Here is an 18,549-nt window from a genome sequence, read left to right as displayed (position 1 = left end):
CAGAGTGCCATCTCTGACCATTTTTTTTTTCCTTGAAAAGGATTTGTTTTGCAAGAACGTAAAGTGTCCCAAAGAACTGTTTACCCATACTAGGACTTGCTGTTTGCTTAAGACAGCCAGATGGACGGCGCCTCTTGACTCACGGCCACATCCCCACAGATTTGACCTCATTTCACGGACACTATTAAAAGATTATCCTATTATCGAGACTTTCCATTGCATCAAATACTAAATATTAGCAACATTCCTCTGCAGGGAAAATGATGTCAGAAGAGGGCGCAGACTGTGTTGACCTCAGGCACATCACGAGGATAGGTATGTGGAGATTGCTTAAGGGCTGGCTGACTAATTAAGCCCAGAGGTACAGGCAAGAAAGCTCTAGGGGCGTAAACTTTCCCAGCAGCTCCTGAAGGATGTGCTTGGCTTCATATGTGGCCATAGATGGAAGTTTTATTGGGTCTGTTGACTCGGTATCGAGGTGGTAGTTATTTTGTAAAATGCTCAGAAGAGAGCAAACATACAGAATCAGGGCAGTAGTTGGGGGGATGGGATGGAGTGGGGAGGAAAACAAGAGTTCTTTCCCCCATTTCTTCTCCAAAACTGTCCTCATCTGACATCACCACTCCCCACTTTGGACCAAAGGATGCTCGGAGGATGTTGGATGCAGCAGAGGAGAGACTGCAAATGATTTCAGGATCAAGATACTAAGAAATCCTTATATCAAAGATTTCTTCTTAAAAGTAATTTACTTGCTTTTATTTTATGTGCCTCAGTGTTTTGTCTGCATGTATATCTGTGTGAGGGTGTCCGGTATTGGAATTACAGACAGTTATTAGCTGCTATGTGGGTGCTGGGATTTGAACCCAGGTCCCCTGAAAGAACAGTCAGTGCTCTTAACCGCTGAGCCATCTCTCCAGCTCCTAAAGATTTCTTTCTAATGTTGCAAGAAATGTGCCTTAAAGAGCAACTGTAAGAAGGGAAATTCTAGTCACAGAGGATCTGTACCAGTCAGCTTGCTGTCGTGGCAAATACCTGAGAGAAATACCTTAAAGGAGGAAGGGTTTAGAGTAACAGAAGTTCCAATCTATGGTCACTTGGATCTGTGCTGAAGTACAACATCATGGCAGGGGTGCAGAAGAACAAAACACCTCAAGTCATGGTGGCCAGAAAGCAGAGAGGTCCAGGAAAGAAGGAGCTGTTCCCAAGCGTCCCCCACAATCCCCAAGGGCACCTCTCTTCCTGCCTCACCTCCTAAAGTTCCACCGGGGTCGATGACCAAGCCTTTAGCATGTGGGTCTTAGGCCTGGGGACACTTGGGGTCCAAAGTGTCAACAGAAATGAAAAACATATTAAAGCCCAAACAATTAGGCAAATTAGATAAGATTAAACTGTTAGGCATGATTTTACTCCATTGTATTAAAAAAAAAAAAAAAAAAGAACAAACCACCAGCTGAATTTTAAATGTTGGGAAGGGTGAAGGCAAACCCAGCCCACGCTCAGTGGAAGCAAGTCAAGTAGTGGGGTGTATATAAAGGAGAAACCTTTGTCGCCTAGAAGGACACACATTGCTAGGATGCCTTCCAGAAGTCTTAAGGCAGTATACAATCGATAACCGTGCCCTTAGATTGGGGGATGATGCTATGCTTGTTCTGAAGTTCTTTTTTTACCTACTTGATGTTTCAAGTTTCATGTTCTATTTTTTTTTAAATGGGCACCGTATCCGCTGTTCTTTTTAAAAGGCAGTATTTTAAGTGAAATGGAAAATCCTTTATCCAACGCTCTCAAACTATATTGTATGGGTATGATATAGTACACAATATGTTGTATAAGTTGCCTGAGAATTGTAAAACTAGGAAGAAGTTGTTCTTCTGGGATAGATGGGAAGATGTAAGAAGCCAAGAGACACGCTACAGGTGAAAGCCGATTTTGCAGGAATACGTATAATGTAGTCCCGATCATATAAAGGGAACACATGCACACACACAGAGACACACACTCAGGGGCGGGGGGAAGATGGCATACATACATATATACATATATGTTCATGAAAAATGATCTATTTTATAAATACTAAATATTACTCATTGTTAATGGAGGATGGTTGGAATAGAAATATTTTTCTCATTCTACATGTGTGTGTGTGGGTGCGCCCACATGTGCCATGGTGCATGTATGAAGAATCAGGGGAGAACCTTTGGGAGTCAGCCTTCAGCCTTCTCCCTTCACCATGTCAGACCTGAGGATTGAACTCGGGCCGCCAGGTTGGCTGAGTCAGTTCGTTTCTTTTATGGTGTGGATTCTGGGACTAGACTCAGGTTACCAGGCATGCATGGCAAATGCTTCCACCCACTGAGCCCTTTTCTGGTCCCTTCGGAAATTAGGTTTAGAATTAGATTAGAATTCCCTTCGGAATTATATTTAAGTTTCCTTATGTAGAAAAGCTAATCTGTAGCATCATTGAAGAATTGGCCAGGAGACAAAGTTCAGGAGTCCATCTGCCTTTATTACATACATGAAATATAAAAACAAAGTCACAAGGCAATATATATATATATATATATATTTTTTTTTTTTTTTGTGAGTCCACAGGACCTAAGGGAAAAATAGGCTCCGGATGTGAATCTAAGGTTTCGGCACTGTGGTTCCTGGTTTGTAAGTTCAAGTACAGTAGAAACTGTCTGCAGCAGGGCTATGCCTGGATAAAGAAGACGGAAGACAATGGAAAGGAGCAAGCTGGTGAACTATCACATAGTCTGCGTTAGGAAACTGGTACATGTACTGTTAATACAAGAAGGAAGAAAACTGGTCCAATATTCATGTTTAAATACTAAACAAAAAATAGAGCAAATTCTGTGCTTACAATAATTGTCGAAGTGTGTACAAGTGCCTCACAAATAAATGACATTTTTGACATTTAAAGTCTACTTCCCCTCTATGCAAACATTTTTCTACATTTTTTCTTTTAAAGTCTCTCTCTCTCTCTCTCTCTCTCTCTCTCTCTCTCTCTCTCTCTCTCTCTCATTTCATTATGGCCAGTATCTCACAATCTAACCTCTCACTCCAAACTGAGACTTCACACAAAATTCTCCTTTTAGGCTGCCTGTCTACAGTGTTTCTCCCAGTATCTGGAGCTAACAGCATAGATTTCTTTATTCACAATTCCTCTCCGTCTACAGTGGTGGGGCTTCTGGTTCAGTAGGGTCTTCAGGCAGCCCCTCTCTTCTCTGCCTGTCAGTAGCAGTCTCCAGACTTTCACAAGTGGTAGGTAAAGTGCTTTACAGAAGGAAATACCATATATATATATATATATATATATATATATATATATATATATATATATATATATATCCCATTCACATCCCGCACACCGATGGCCACACGCAGCACACAAGACAAGGCTCTCTTTAAGAAATGCCTTTCCTGTGAGTAGAGTTGGAAGGTGGGGTTGAGGGGTCTGTTTCCCTAAAATCTCATTAATTCCTTAAATAGCCTCACACACGTTTCTGAAGCCGGGAGAAGACCTTGTCAGGGATACAGCCCTTAATGGATGACGGCAATATCACTATTAAAAAATTCTCAATAACTATGGCTTTCAGAACCAGTTTCACTTAAGGCAGGTATCGGCTTGGGGTCCTCATTTCTCTTTATGAAACGTGACTGTTTTCAAACAGATCCAGAATGCTTAGGTTAGACAAGGCCTATGCGATTGGAACATTTCCCCCCCCTACATTTTGGCACTTAAAAAATATTCCAGTTTTATTTTGAGGTCTCTTTTTCATTAGACTTGTGTATCTGCTACCCAGAGAAAAGCCCTTGTGTGCTTAAGACCTTCAGTGCTACACGCAGTCTCTTTTTAAGATGTGCATGACTCTTCTGCCAAGAGCTGGTTTCCAGTGCTGGACAAAGCTTTTCATATTCACAATTAATTTGCCTGTTCTTACGTCCTCGTGGCCAGCGACCAGGTACTCCAATCCTGGAAGCACAAAGGGGATACACAAATTATAGTTTTTCCACTTTTGTTTGGTGTTCGCTTTTGTCTTTTTGAGACACGGTTTCTCCATGTAGCCTTGGCTGTCCTAGAACTTGCTCTGTAGACCAGGCTGGTCTGGAAACACACAGAGATCCACCAGCCTCTGCCTCCAAAGCATCAGGATTAAAGGCGTGCAGCATCACCACCTGGTGCACATTAAATTCTATTAAAGGAGGTACTGCGGCTTTAGCAGTTCCATACATTACTGGCTAATAGTTTTATAGAGGCATGGATAAGATAATCATAGATACTAAGAGATGACATTTAGTATATATTATGCACCATATATTGTACATGTATTACCTCACGTGACCCTGACCACAAGTTATAAAGTATCTAGTCTCTTCTTTTGTGGGAGTGAGAAACTGAGGCTCAGAAGTCAGGAAGCTTGTTCAGTTTCTCCTACTAAATAGCAGCACCTCAATTCCAACTCAGAGCTGTCTGATTCTTGGCTTCTATATTGTTCCACCCCAAGTGAGAGAGGAGAGAGGGATCAATGGGCACTTGATCCATTAATATTCCCTGGAGATCACTGTGTGTGTTTGGTAGCAGCAATTAAGAAGGACTTTACAAGCTGGGTGGTGGGTGCACCTTTAATCCACCTTTAATCTCAGCACTTGGGAGGCAGAGGCAGGTGGATCTCTGAGTTCAAGGCCAGCCTGGTCTAGAGAGCAAGTTCCACAACCTAGCCTTTAGCGAGAGCTCAGGACAGCCAGCGTTACACAGAGAAATCCTGTCTCGAAAAACAGCAAGCTAACCAACTAACCAACCAACTAAACCAAACCAAACCAAACCAAACCAAACCAAACCAAACCAAACCAAACCAAACCAAACCAAACCAAACGGACTTTGCAAAAGTGAAGCAACTATTTGTAAAATGTTGAAAGCTACAGATGACATAGAAGGACATATTCTCTATATACACTTTGAAGAATGAATATAAGTAGCTTGTTTATGAACATAATGAAAAAACTAATGAGACCGGATCACACTCATTGCTGCCCTTATAATTTAAAAACTGTTCAGGTTTAAGAACAACAACAAAAAAATTGCTAACAACTGCACAGAGACAGTCCTGTCTCTTTATGTATTAAGGAAATGGCAGTATCCCCCATGGTATCAGTTTTGACATCAAGAAACAATTTTATAAAAGATAGGATTAGAAAAATAATTATGCCTATAACTTTCTAAGACAAAAGGCTGTATACTTTAACTTTTTTGATGAAAGCATTGGATGTTAAAATTCAAATAAATATCAGTTTAAATTTATGGGCCATGTGTAGTGATGTATGTCTATAATCCCAGTTATTATGGCTACTTCGGACACTAAGACAAGAGAATCCCAAGTCTGAGGTCACCTGGGCAATTTAACAAGTAAAAAGGAAGTAAAGAGGACTGTAGATATAGTTCAGCAGTAGGATGTTTGCATGGCTATGCACTATCACTAGTAAAACCTAATATGTGTGTGTGTCTTTGTCTAATATTTAAGTAATAAAGTTCTCTTTTTACAAATAAATAAGCATTTATAAATCCACCAGAACTCCAGGGCTGGTGAGATGACTCAGTGGCTAAGAGCAGTGGCTGCTCTTACAGAGGACCCTGGTTTGATTCCCAACAGCCACAAGACAGTTCACAACTGTTTGTGACTTCAATCCCAGGAGACCTGACACCCTCTCCCGGCCTCTGTGCACTGCATGAACATGGTGCATAGATATGCATGTAGGCAAAACATGCATACACACAAAACACAAATATATGTTTTAAAATACAAACAAAAAAAGACTTGAAGATCAAGACCAGTATTTTAAATTACTTTAAAGCCATAAATAGAACAAATAGTACAGGACTTTACCACTTACTGCATTGATATAAAACTAATGACATTGAATAAACCCCTAAAGTATGGAGTACCATCAAGCCAAACCATAACACACAGTGTTTTCATGTACATCTCTTAGTTGTGTGTGTGTGTGTGTGTGTGTGTGTGTGTGTGTGTGTATAAAGGTTTATTTATGTATATGATGCTCTGTGTTTATGTTAGCCAGAAAAGGCCATCGGATCCCATTACAGAAGCTTGTGGGGCAGCTTGTGGGTGCTGGGAATTGAACCCAGGACCTTTGGAAGAGGAGCCAATGCCCTTAACCAATGAGCCACCTCTCCGGTCCCAGTAGCACTTAATTTTTCTATCTTTTCAGTTTGATGTCTGCTTTGTTGTATGTTTGAGGGCACAAAGATTTTTATCTATGAAAAAAGGAAGTGTACTTTGGTGCTAGTGTTGGTAGTGGAAGATATGAGATTGACACAAAATATCCATGAGTCCCAGAGCACACCAGCACGGATGTGTGTTCTCTCTCTCTCTCTCTCTCTCTCTCTCTCTCTCTCTCTCTCTCTCTCTCTCTCTCTCCCCCCCCCCCCGTCCCTCTCTCCCTCCCTCCTTCTTTCCTTCCTCCCCCTCCCCTTTTGGATTCTCTGTGTAGCCCTGGTTGTCCGGGAACTCACTCTGTAGATCAGGATGGCCTTGAACTCAGAGATCCACAGATCCACCTGCCTCTGTGCCCCCCCCCTCCCCCTTTAGTACTGGGATTAAAGGCCTGTGCTTAGAAAGCTCCTTTTCAAAGGCAGTTGGGGAGACACGTTGAGGCATACAGTAAGGTTTCAAAGTTTTCTTATCAGTCTTCTTTAGGTTTAGTCACTGAACTTGTAAAAATGGAAAAACAAAACCAAACCGAAACAGTGTCTGGTTTTGCTTTGGCAGCTTCCAGATTTTTCTTCAAAGCAAGTAAACATGTTTTCAAGGATTCTTTGAATAATTGTGCTTGTGTTTTCAATTGTGATGAACTCAGTTGGTTCTCTGACTCTGGCACGGACTTGAGTAGGAAATAGAGCTCACTTCCTGGAGGGTGGCGCAGATGGCCTAGGCTTGGTTTTTAATGTCATTCGGCAAAACTGGATTAGCCCCCCCCCTCTTTCCCCTTTGCCAAGATAATAGAAAATTGCTCATAAGAGCTCTCAAGCACAGATCATTGGAAAACAGAATTTAAACGAATGACTCGTTGTTTCCTGTATTTTTTAATCCAAGGTTTTATTTATTTTTTGGAACTATTTATTTTTACAATTAAGAAAAATTCCCTTCTATCTTATTGAAATTTAAATGAAATTAAGTGAAATAAACATCAGAGGGATGGAAGTACAAAAACATTAGTTAACTTGAGAAAACATTATTTTTTAAAAATTTTTTTTGCTGTTTAAATGTTTAAATGGATATTTTATTTGTAGTTTTCTCTGTTATCCATTTCTTTTCTTTCGTTAATTAAGAGCTCTTATTAACATAGCTGTGGCTTCCTGGCTCATAAGGGGAATAAACTAGACCTGGAATATAAATGATGCACCTGTCTCAGTGGTGTCCTGATTACTCAGTGGTGACACAGGATTACTGCATACACAGGAAATCACAAAAGGCAGGAAGAGGGAAGAAGGCTTTTTAGAAGTATTTGTTTGCCCAGAGCCTATGATTGATTGTTATGTTAGTATTATTTGAGTGCTAACGCTGGGCGTTAGAGGGACTATGATAAAAAAACTAAATCCTGCTTTCAAATTTAGCAAGGGAGCAGGGAAGAAGCTGAGGACACAGTCCGTGAGGTGGGCGTTTACACGTAGGATAGGCCAGCAGAGTTCTTACACATCCCGATGGAAGGTTGTCATGGGAGAACCCTGTCCCAGCTGGCCCTACATTCTGAGAGTCCCACTGCCAGAGGGCTATCTTTGTAGAGTCGTGGAAGTCTGGACTCCTAAGGGGTCGTAAGAACTCACCTGTGACCACTATCACCACCATCTCTGCCTTATATTTTTAAGGTTCAAATCAAATCTCTCGCTCCATTTCAGGTCTCACTAAGATTGTACTGAAATCATTTCCCCGGCTGTTTCTCATTTCAAACCAGGATGATCATCCAATTGGGAAGCCATCCGATGAAAACTGGAGAGTTGTTTTTCTCTCCAGGAGAAACAGATGCTTCTCAGGCAACAGTAGAAGCGGTTTCAGTGTTATTTGCACAGATGGGCTTTTGCACTGGCACTTCCTTTGGGAACAGGCTCTCATGTAATAGGACCTAGCTTTCCAATAACGCACAGAGCGGTAGATAAGCTCTTGAAAGTGCAGTCAAAGCCGAGGGCACCTGGAACCAATCTGAGTCTTCTCTTTCAGGACACGAAGTATTATATTGCTGGATTTTAAAATACTTTCCTTTTATGGAGCACATGGAGGAGATATTTTTTTGGGGGGGGGTATATTTTAATGCTAGTTCAAAGAATTCCTTTTGGATTTTACCCAGTGCTCATAAAGTACAAGGAGAGATGCTTTTATGGAGGTTTGGTTCGAAGGATATAACAGAAGACAGCCAATGTGCAGAGGTCACGGGATGGAAAGTCTAACCGGTCTCACCTGGATTGAGGATTGGACAGGTGCAGCCTCTGTTAGTCCAGGACTCTGGGTATAGCGTTCTCTTGCCTCGTAAGATCTTCAGTTTGGTGGACTTTAAGACTTTCTTAATCTTCACATTGACTTCGGCATGGGAGCCTTTGTCGTGGGCTGATAAGATCTTGATTTTTAACACTGTAACGACAGAATTCCAAACTTAAAAAAAAAAGCATACAGATTTCATTTTTCTGTTGAAATTGTAACTATTTAAAGTCATTTCCAAGTGTGAGGGAAGGGCGAATTGAGGAAAATCAGGATACAGAAACCTGCTTTTAAGGTCATGAGGCTCATTCACCCTTGCAGTGATTTAATCTCATTTACATTTTATTTTCTCTTTATTGGGAAATTTCAACCTTTGCCCCCTCCAGTATTATGACACTGGAAAGACATTAACCATCGCCTACTGCAAATACAATTTTAAGTATATTCAGCTGAGCCAAGCATGGTAGCACACACCTTAATCCCAGCACTTGGGAGGTGGAGGTGGGCAGATCTCTATGAGTTCAAGGCCAGCCTGGTCTACAGAGAGAGTTTCAGGACAGGGCTACGCAGAGAAACATTGACCCAGAAAGGAAAAAAAAATCAAAACAAAAAAGTATATTGATATATCAAATCTACAGAGAGAGAATAAATAGGAAGTAGAACTATTGTCCAGGTTTTTATCTAGATTCTGATCCTATTGTACTTCTTTTGTTGACTGTGTATGATAGTATGGCAGAGAACAAAATGCTTTGGTTGAGTGTATCTTCCATCCCTCTACAGAGCTTATGTAACATGATTGCCTATATACTGTTCCTTGGAGTGCAATTGAAGCTGACCAGGTGAGGTCAACTGTCCTACACGCTGGAGAGGCTGCAGTCTTCTTCTCAGTTGATTTATTTTAAAACTTATTTATTTTGACTTTATGTGTATGAGTGTTTGCCTCCATGTATGTATGTATGTATGTATGTATGTATGTATGTGCACCACGTGTGTGCCTTGTGCCCAGGGAGGCCAGAAGAAAGCATCAGATCCCCTCCTTGAGCTAGAGTAGCAGACAGTTATAAGCTTCTGTGTGCAAACTGAGAACTGAACCCTGGTCCTCTGGAAGACTGGCACGTGCTCTTAACTGCTGAACCATCTCTCCAGACCCTTCTTTTAATTTTTAATAATTAAGCAATATTTCTAAGTTGACACATAGATATAGTACATGCTTATGAAATCCTATGTAATATTTTAATATATACATTGTAAAATGTAGAACAGAGTCAGTTGACCAGTTCAAACATTCATCATTCCTCCGTAATCAAAATACCTACTTGATTTGGCCCCCAAATCTCCCGATCTGTGTGTTCAAACGCTGAAAGTCCCTGTTCCCAATTGGTTTTTGATTGATCATAGAAGAGCCAATGGCCAATGGTTGGGCAGAGAGAGGGATGGGGGCGGGGCTTCTAGGTTCCCAAGAGAAGAAACCCAGAGAGGAGAGAGAAAGGATATCATGGAGAAGGGAATAGGAAGGACCATGCTGGGAAGGAACAGGAGGGAGTAATGGCCAAAATGTAGATACAAGAAGAAATGCAGCCCCCAGAAAGGCTGCCCAGAGCATCTTGGGCAGCAAAGATAAGGGGGCTGCCCAGAAGGAGCCAGAGCAATAAGATAAAATATAGATTTAAAAGGTGTTAAGTCAGGAATGCTGGCTGTGTGCAGGGAGGTTTAGAAGTGCTCAGCCATTGAGCTAGTCAAGGCATAACAAAATTAGCTGGTGTGTGTGTGTGTGTGTGTGTGTCTGTCTGTCTGTCGGTCTGTCTGTCTGTCTTTCATTGGAGAATCCAGAGAGCTCTTGGGCAGGTACATCATGTGTGAGACCCGCCAGGAGCCAAAGCAGTTAACTAATTCACTGGTATACAGAGTAGCACACTATGATTACAGAGCCTTTTAGAATCTGAAGATAGTAATTATTTAGAGAAGCTCTATTTTCTTCTCTGGGTAGCTCTGGCTGTCCTGGAATTCCATCTGTAGACCAGGCTGGCCTCAAACACTCAGAGATCTATCCACTTGCCTCTGCCTCCTGAGTGCTGGCATTAAAGGCCTGCACCACCACCAGTTTTAATTAATGCCTCATAAACAGCCTTCTTCCCATTGCCCAAGCATCTGATGCATTATGGGATTACATCAGCCAGGCACCTCATTTCCTTAGAAACCTCTGTTCGTAGTCTGAATAGAGAATACCCAAGCTTCGAGGATTCCCACTCACCATATGAATACTTCATTCCACAGAAGGCTTTGGGGTTTCCTAACACCTGTTCCTTACATTCACATTTACCTACAGAAAGCAAATGGAAAAATTGTGTTATGGGGGGGGTGCGCAAATCTACATAACAGTTTATTCCTTCATTGGTTCATATAACACGTAGAAGTATTATGCAGTTGTGAAGATGATTTAATAGAAGTAAAATCTCCTTCTAAATGCAATTACTGTCTAATAAAATACTGACCAGAATAAAATATGGAAGACAAAATCAACATCACATTCCAACGACAAAGTGATGTTTCCATAAATACAGTCTACTGTCAATACTCTATGTTAACAACAACAACAACAAAAGAACAGCTAAAAGTGTAAACCTACAGAAAAGTAACTAAGTATACTAAATATCCAGTTAATTAAAATGTCAAGGAAAAATCAAATGTAATACTTGGTAGTCCACTGGAGGTAATTGGATACCATATGATGCTCTAGGCGTGGTGATATCCTTCAGAACATGTAAGTATGAGCAAGATATGACTCTTGCCTAAGGCTAGCAATTTGTTAAGTCAAAGGGTGTGTATTAAAAGTGACTAAGTAGCCTATGATAGAAGTCCAACATGCTTAGGTGGCAGGGTCCCATGTTTGGGAAGACGAGAAAAGCCTTCATGGCTGGAGAAAGATCTATGGGGTCGTTTCTTCCAAATGTTGAACTCATCTGCTAGAACTGGTGCGTGAGAAAACTTTCAAAACACCTTTGAGCAAAAATGAACGTCTTAAAAGTCAAGTTTTCAGTTAATGACCGAGTACTGTGATATCACTAACAGAAACAGGAACATTGGGGGTGGGGGGAAATTTATGCTTAGGCTGTACCCAGTGTGGGAGACAGTCTCCTCCTGGTTGTCTTCAGAGCAAGATGAAGAACTCTCAACTCCTCCAGCACCATGTCTGACTGCGTGCTGCCATGCTTCTCACTGTGATAACGTACTGAACCTCTGAAACTATAAGCCAGCCCCAATTACATGTTTTCCCCTCTAAGAGTTGCCTTGGTCACAGTGTCTCTTCACAGCAATAAAACCCTACCTACGACACGTTTCCAGAGACAGAGAGGATATTGGATTGGCCTTTAGGGTGAGTGAGAAAGGGAAGCTTCCTATAGCAAGATTGACTGGCACTAACCAAGAAGTATCAGGAAAGAGGGAAAATGGATCTGGTCAGGCCAAAATGATGGTGGTCTAGGATAAGGAGGATGGAGTGAACATCTGGGCAGAATCTGGGCCAATCCAGAGAGAGTGGCACATCAGCTATAGCAACACATGAAGAAAAGAGCCTAAGATTTGCAAGTGTAAGATCCCTAGTAGAATTAAATGGTGAGAAAGAGAAGTTAAAGGTGCTTACAGCATACCATTGTGATTCGCTTATCATTGAAACATATCGGTGGACTCATTCGAAGTGGTGGTAGGTGAATGGCCCACAGCCTTTGAAAGCTGCACTGAAGCAGGGCGTGTGCTTGCTGCCACACAACCATAAAACCTAACGGAACTACGAGTGAATGGTGCACACCATTCCTTACTACAAAGCTCTTTTGTTAGACCTTTTGGGGGCACACACAAGTCTGTCATGTGAAGGTCTGTCTTTGGCTGCCTGACAACCCCCTTTCTTCACATGCTTAAGAGTTCAAGCATTAACATGCATTGGCCAAGCTGGTTTCTCTGGGGGAGTTTTTGTTGTTGTCTCAGTTACTCAGAAAGCTGAGCCCAGGGGACTGTTTCCCAGGAGTTCACGCCCAGCCTGGACAGATCATGAGAGCCAATCTCAGAGAACAAGATTTTGCATTTGTCAGGGTTTAAGAAATCTGGAAATCGAAAAAGCCTGTTGAGTTACAGTAGGTGGCTGAAACATTTTGAAAGATGAATATTGCTCACAGTTTTCTGGTACTAGTTAAAGCCAGGTTTGTCATTCGGGAAGTCAGAATTCACATCTGTTTTTGTTTGTTGTTGTTGTTGTTTTGTTTTCTACCTCACAAATGGTAGAAATGGCAGAGTAGAGGGCTGAGAATGAGCTCAGCTGTAGAACTCTTTGCCTAGCGTGTACATGGCTCAGGGTTTCATCTCTGACACTGAGGAAGATGGGAGAAAGTGAAAGGGAGGTGGGGAAAGAAGAAGAAGAAGAAGAAGAAGAAGAAGGAGGAGGAGGAGGAGGAGGAGGAGGAGGAGGAGGAGGAGGAGACTTATAAGAATAAGACAGATTAAGTTTACTTTGTGACAAATACCAATTTTTTGGCATATTACTTTGTAGTTATGGTTGGAAGCTTTTAATGGTGTTTAGGTAGGCAGCTTGATTGGAAGATAAATGGGCTTTTAACCTCTTAAGAAACTGGCTGTCACATCTGTTGAAGAAAGGGACCGAGGAGCACTGAGCTACACCCGAAGGTACCGTGAAAGCGGAGCTGTCTTCCTCCCTCAGGAACTCATCCAGATGGTTCCCAGAGGCTCCCTGGGGACACTCTGGGCCTGACAGCTGTGGGACACTTTATGTGCTCACTGGGCATGCTGCCAGCTCCCTGATAGCATGCACAATGGGCTTACTGGATGTCCTGGAGTCCAAATGACCTGATTATTACAGATTTGGTCGAGCAAGCAGTTACAGATTAGAAGTCATTGTTGTAGCAAAGTAGAGGACAGCTTTCAGAGTGGCTAAAGTGATAAAATACAGACTAAATACCATGAAGGCCAAAAATAATGATAAATATTTGTCTTCTTCCTCAAATGCCTAAAAAGATAAAGATGGGAGCCAAGCATGGTGCACGTCTGTAATTCCAGCACTTGGGAGGCAGAGACACTTTCATACTTTGTCTCAAACACAAATAAATAGATAAGACAACCTCATCTATATTCCCTACCTTCTTTCTATTATAAGTTAAAATGAGACCGTTAGGGAAATTATTATGACATTATATTTAGTGAGACAAACAGAATAGCAAATAACACTGACTCTCAAATTTGGGTTCATGGATTTTGTTGGTTTTGAGACAGTGCCTGTCCATGTAGCCCTGATTGTCCTAGAACTTGCTATGTAGACTAACCTGGTCTTGAACTCACAGAGATTCTCATGCCTCTGTCTCCCAAATGCTGGGGTTAAAGGCTTGTGTTATCATGTCTGGCTTGAATCATTAAAAAAAAAGGCACACCAAAATTTTTGGCCTTGGGCTATAGGTTCCCTATGAAAATGTAAAAGAATGTTTTCCTTCATTATTTAAAATGTAGATTAAATTAAATGACAATTCTAAATTTCTCTGTATGTCTGAAAATAATAAAATGTTTGAAAAATATTATAGTCATGTAGTACAGTTTTGTAAATTCATACTCAGATACATTTGTATCTTTATTTATCCGTATACAAGTGTGCATTTTGGGGTATCTTGATAGAGATTTCCTCTCAATAAACTTGGAGCTTGCTGATCATAGCTGGATTGCCTGGCCAGCAAGCCCCAGGTGTCCTCTTGTCTGCTCTTCTTTCCTTCCCCCACACCCCAAGAGCTGGGATTAAAGGTGTGTCCCATAATAGGTTTTTGGTGTTTATTTGTTGTTTAAAGGGTGTTCTGGGAAATTTTCATATGTAACAGTTTCCTCCTAGTTTGAAACAATCTACCCTGCAGGGAAGCTCTCTCAGGAAGAAGATAAACATCTCAAAACAGCTTCAGGAAGTCCCTGAAACTAACCAGATTCACTAGGCCACTCCTTGCCAGAGTAAGCATAAACCTGAGAGTGCCCCTTGGATGAGGAAGCTGATGGAAAGAAGATTTTCAGATGAGCAGAGGTGCCACGAAGACTCAGTGGAGAAAAGCTGCAGAGATCTGACCAGCTAGCTGCCTGAACCGCCTGGAAGAAGGGTAGACTTACTGAAGAACCCAGACAGGACACTCTCCAACCTGTCGAGCTGTCTGCTGGCTGTGCAGTGTTTCCTAGGTGCCCCATATTTTGTGGACTGTCACCCATGCTGGGGTGGGCTTTGATGGTACAGATAGATGTCTTTGAGTCATTTCTGCCTCTCTAAGTGACTCCTCACCCATATTCCTATAAGTAATCCCAATAAAATTCATTGGTTCACCAAGTTGGACTTTGGTGGTATCCAGACAGACTTTGGTCTGTCTGGGTTTCCTGTTGGGTGAATAGACCTGTATGTTGTGTCTCCCCAGGAAAAGTTTGTCACATAACACAGATCAAATTCAGATCCTTATGTTTGCTGAGCCATCTACTCAGCACCATCTTAGGTTTAAATACAGCCATGCTAGGAAAAGGAGAAAATAAACCAGACACAGGCTGTGTCAGAGCCAGAAAGCAACCTCCGTGGGTCAGAGATATCATACAAAGTTAATATATATCACATGTATAAATTATAAATACATAAAATTATATATCAAATGCATATAAATATAAATTTATTATATATTTTATATAAAATATAAAATCATAAAAAAACCACAACAGCCCATTAAAATAATCCCCAACTGTTTTTCACTTTCACATCTATGGGGACAAGCCATTCATGTATTAAAACTCAGAACCAAAGAATGGCCCTCAGAAGATTCAGAAAGCTGTCCCCTGATTTGATCCAATCACCACTGCTCAAGAGCAGCCGTGGAGCTACAGTCGCGGCCCCTCGCATCTCACCTGAGTGTCGGAGGGCAGAAAATCCTTGCTCATCCTCCCATTCCCAGCTGGGCTCACTCTTATTGTGCATCGAGTGAAAGGCGGGGACTTCGTGGTACCAGTCTACATCAGCGTTACTGACGGGACAGAACACAACGGCAAACTTAGTGAGAGATGTCTTAGAAACCGAGTAACAATGAGTCCTGCCGTATAGACTCAAACCTTCCTATTTATCTACTTATTTACTTTCACTTTCCAGTAACAGTGCTGTGTTAAGAGACTACTGTGCAAAATAATCTATTTTGCAAAATGAATTAGGCGATCCCCCACCCAATCCCAAGAACAAATTTTTGATTTTGCAAACTGAAAAAAAGTTTTTTTTAAGTTATGTGCAGCTGTGTGCACTCTACTTAACGGCATTCAGTCACCTCCCAATCTCCCGAAAGCTTGAACTGCTCAGAGACAAGAACAGGAGGCATGCACATTCACCTGCTGATGCAGTCTCCCGTGAGCGGGTCGCAGCTCCCCGCACAATCGCAAGGTCTGCAGCCGTAGTCTCCAAAGCCCCAGTATCCCACCATGCATCTGTCGCAATGTGGCCCCGCCACCCCAGGCTTGCAGGGGCAGTCACCATTGCTGGGGTCGCAGAAGGTCACTGAGCTGAAAGGAAGGATCGCCGATCCAACCGGGTGGCAGGAACACGCTACAGCAGAAGAGACATGAACAAGATGAGCGTCTGTTGGTCACCTGTGTGCATCTTATGCCTGGCAAGTGTCTTCACCTCATCAGACAGCATGTTTCTGAGGTGCGTCCTTTAGCCAGCTGGTGTACGCTTGGTGAACGAAAGATAATTACACTACAGAGAAATAAGATATAATTAGAAAGCAGGTCTGCTGCAAAAAAAAGAACCTTGGAACTTATTCCAAAGTTGAGAGCATTAAATATAAACACCTTTTGGCTGAGGAAAGAAGGACGGACAAGCCAGTGAGGCAGGTAGAGAAGGAACATTTATTGAGAGATGAATTACAAGCAGATGATGTTCTGGAATAGTGGCTCTCAGCCTCCCTAATGCTGCCGCCCTTTAACACAGTTCCTCGTGTTGTGCTGACCCCTGACCATAACATCATTTTTGTTGCTACTCCATAACTATCATTTTTCTAGTTATGAATTGTAATGTAGATATCCGTGTTTTCCGATGGTCTTAGGGGACCCCTGTGAAAGATCGTTTGGTCCTCAAAGAGAGCAAGACCCACAGGTTGAGAACCACGGTTCTGGAGGTCACTAAGGCTTTAAGGAAGAAGATGATGTCAACTGTCTAACACAGCTACTGCAGAGAAGATAAAGGAAGAATGGATCGTTAGGCTTAATAACAGGAAGGCCTCCACAGGAAAAGTTTCAGTTCAGGGGTACATGGAGGATGTGATTAGAGAGAAGCCTAGGGAGAATCCAACTCTGAGGTCAGATAGCGCTTTCCAAAGCTAAACTTGGCCGGGCATGTGAAACGGAATGAGGATCTGTGTACACGCACACGTGTGCGTGTGAACTAAGTGTGCGAGCGAATTCTATATGAAATTTGCTTATTTGGCTCATTATAAGTGCTAAACCATGACTTCAGTCCTCTAACTGATGCTCAATTCCATGTCTTCAATTTTACCTAGATTAAAGACAAAATACTCCCCTCAGTGGCCTCAGCCAAACTACCCTGGACTTTTCTTCTCTTTCATTTTCTTCTCTTTCATTTTCTTCTCTTTCATTTTCTTCTCTTTTCTTTTCTTTTCTTTTCTTTTCCCTTCCCTTCCCTTCCCTTCCCTTCCTTCCCTTCCCTTCCCTTCCCTTCCCTTCCCTTCCCTTCCCTTCCCTTCCCTTCCCTCCCTTCCCTTCCCTTCCCTTCCCTTCCCTTCCCTTCCCTTCCCTTCCCTTCCCTTCCCTTCCCTTCCCTTCCCTTCCCTTCTCTTTTCTTTTCTTCTCTCTCTCTCTCTCTCTCTCTCTCTCTCTCTCTCTCTCTCTCTCTCTCTTTCTCTCTCTCTCCCTTCCTTCCTTCCTTCCTTCCTTTCTTTTTTTTGAGACAGGGTTTCTCTGTGTAGCCTTGGATGTCCTGGAACTCACTTTGTAGACCAGGCTGGCCTTGAACTCAGAAATCTGCCTGCCTCTGCCTCCCAAGTGCTGGGATTAAAGGCGTGTGCCACCACCAACTAGTTTTGTGTTTGTTTTAAAAGATAGAGCATATTTGAGGCTAAGAACCTCAGTAAGACAAAGAGCCACAGAACAGTAACAAATAAAGACCATCTGGATGAGACACCATTGTCAGGGGGAAGCACGTGTGGAGGAAGGTTTGAGCTCTAGTTTATAGAGAGGGGATGACATTGTTTATGAAGATGAGCATGGGGTAGAGGTTGCAAAATAGGGAGAAAAATGTGAACTTGGGGTTAGACATCTATGAGCTGGGATGCACTTGTGGGATATGCTAAGAAGTTATAATGGACAGCTGGAAATAATCTGAGGGTGGAGAGAAAAGCCGGAGGATCCCAAAAAACGTTTAAAGAGTTTTCAGGAGATGGGAGTTGACGCCAAGAGACCATGGGGAGATCCCCAAAGGTGTACAGAGTGAGGGGACAGTCACAGGCCCTTCGTGGAGGCCAGCCTTCCAATACAGACAGGTGGAGGGACAATAGCTTAGACTGCCAAGGGTTAGATAGGAAGGCGGAGGGGGTGGGGGTGGGGGAGAAAACCAGCTATGGAAAACAGAAGCTGAGAAAGTTCCAGGTGGTTAACAGCGTTAAATACTGCAGAATCATGTAAGATTGATATTAGGCCCGAACCACTATCAGTCAGGAAGTCCCCAGTAGTTTTCTGAGAAAAAGAGTTGGAGATATGGTGGCTGGCACTATCTTCCTTGCTGTTTTAACCAGAAAGCGTGAGATCAGTGTTCTCAAATAAACACTCCTGGGTAGCGTTTATGACACTGTAGTGTGTGCAACCCCCTTGCCACAACTTTCCACGTGCCTTCTTTGGTGGAGAGCCATCACAATGGCGTAATGCTGCTCCTTTGTCTGCAAAAGGCGTGAGTTATCTTCTTAGAGCGAACCTTTTATTTGTTCTGTTATTCATTTACTGGAGAAGAATTGAGAGCTGACGATAATAATCCTAATGTTTATGAAAGCTTTTGCAG

The 18,549-nt window shown here is 42.3% G+C and overlaps 1 protein-coding gene across 1 annotated transcript in view; it reads right to left on the bottom strand.

Annotated features, from left to right (window-relative positions):
* Positions 1-3,717: 3,717 nt before the first annotated feature.
* The window catches only part of Ntn4 (netrin 4), a 104,924-nt gene continuing 90,092 nt past the window's right edge, over positions 3,718-18,549 (bottom strand). Inside the window, exons 6-10 of the mRNA NM_021320.3 lie at positions 15,870-16,083; positions 15,402-15,517; positions 10,738-10,806; positions 8,469-8,639; positions 3,718-3,973 (exon numbers count right to left, since the gene is read on the bottom strand). Of these exons, the coding sequence (NP_067295.2) occupies positions 3,837-3,973; positions 8,469-8,639; positions 10,738-10,806; positions 15,402-15,517; positions 15,870-16,083 (707 nt within the window). The 3' untranslated portion in view covers positions 3,718-3,836. The remainder of the gene's footprint in view (positions 3,974-8,468; positions 8,640-10,737; positions 10,807-15,401; positions 15,518-15,869; positions 16,084-18,549) is intronic.

This window comes from Mus musculus, chromosome 10, assembly GCF_000001635.26.
Source record: "Mus musculus strain C57BL/6J chromosome 10, GRCm38.p6 C57BL/6J".
Classification (NCBI taxonomy): domain Eukaryota; kingdom Metazoa; phylum Chordata; class Mammalia; order Rodentia; family Muridae; genus Mus; species Mus musculus.
This window is presented reverse-complemented; position numbering and strand designations above follow the sequence as displayed.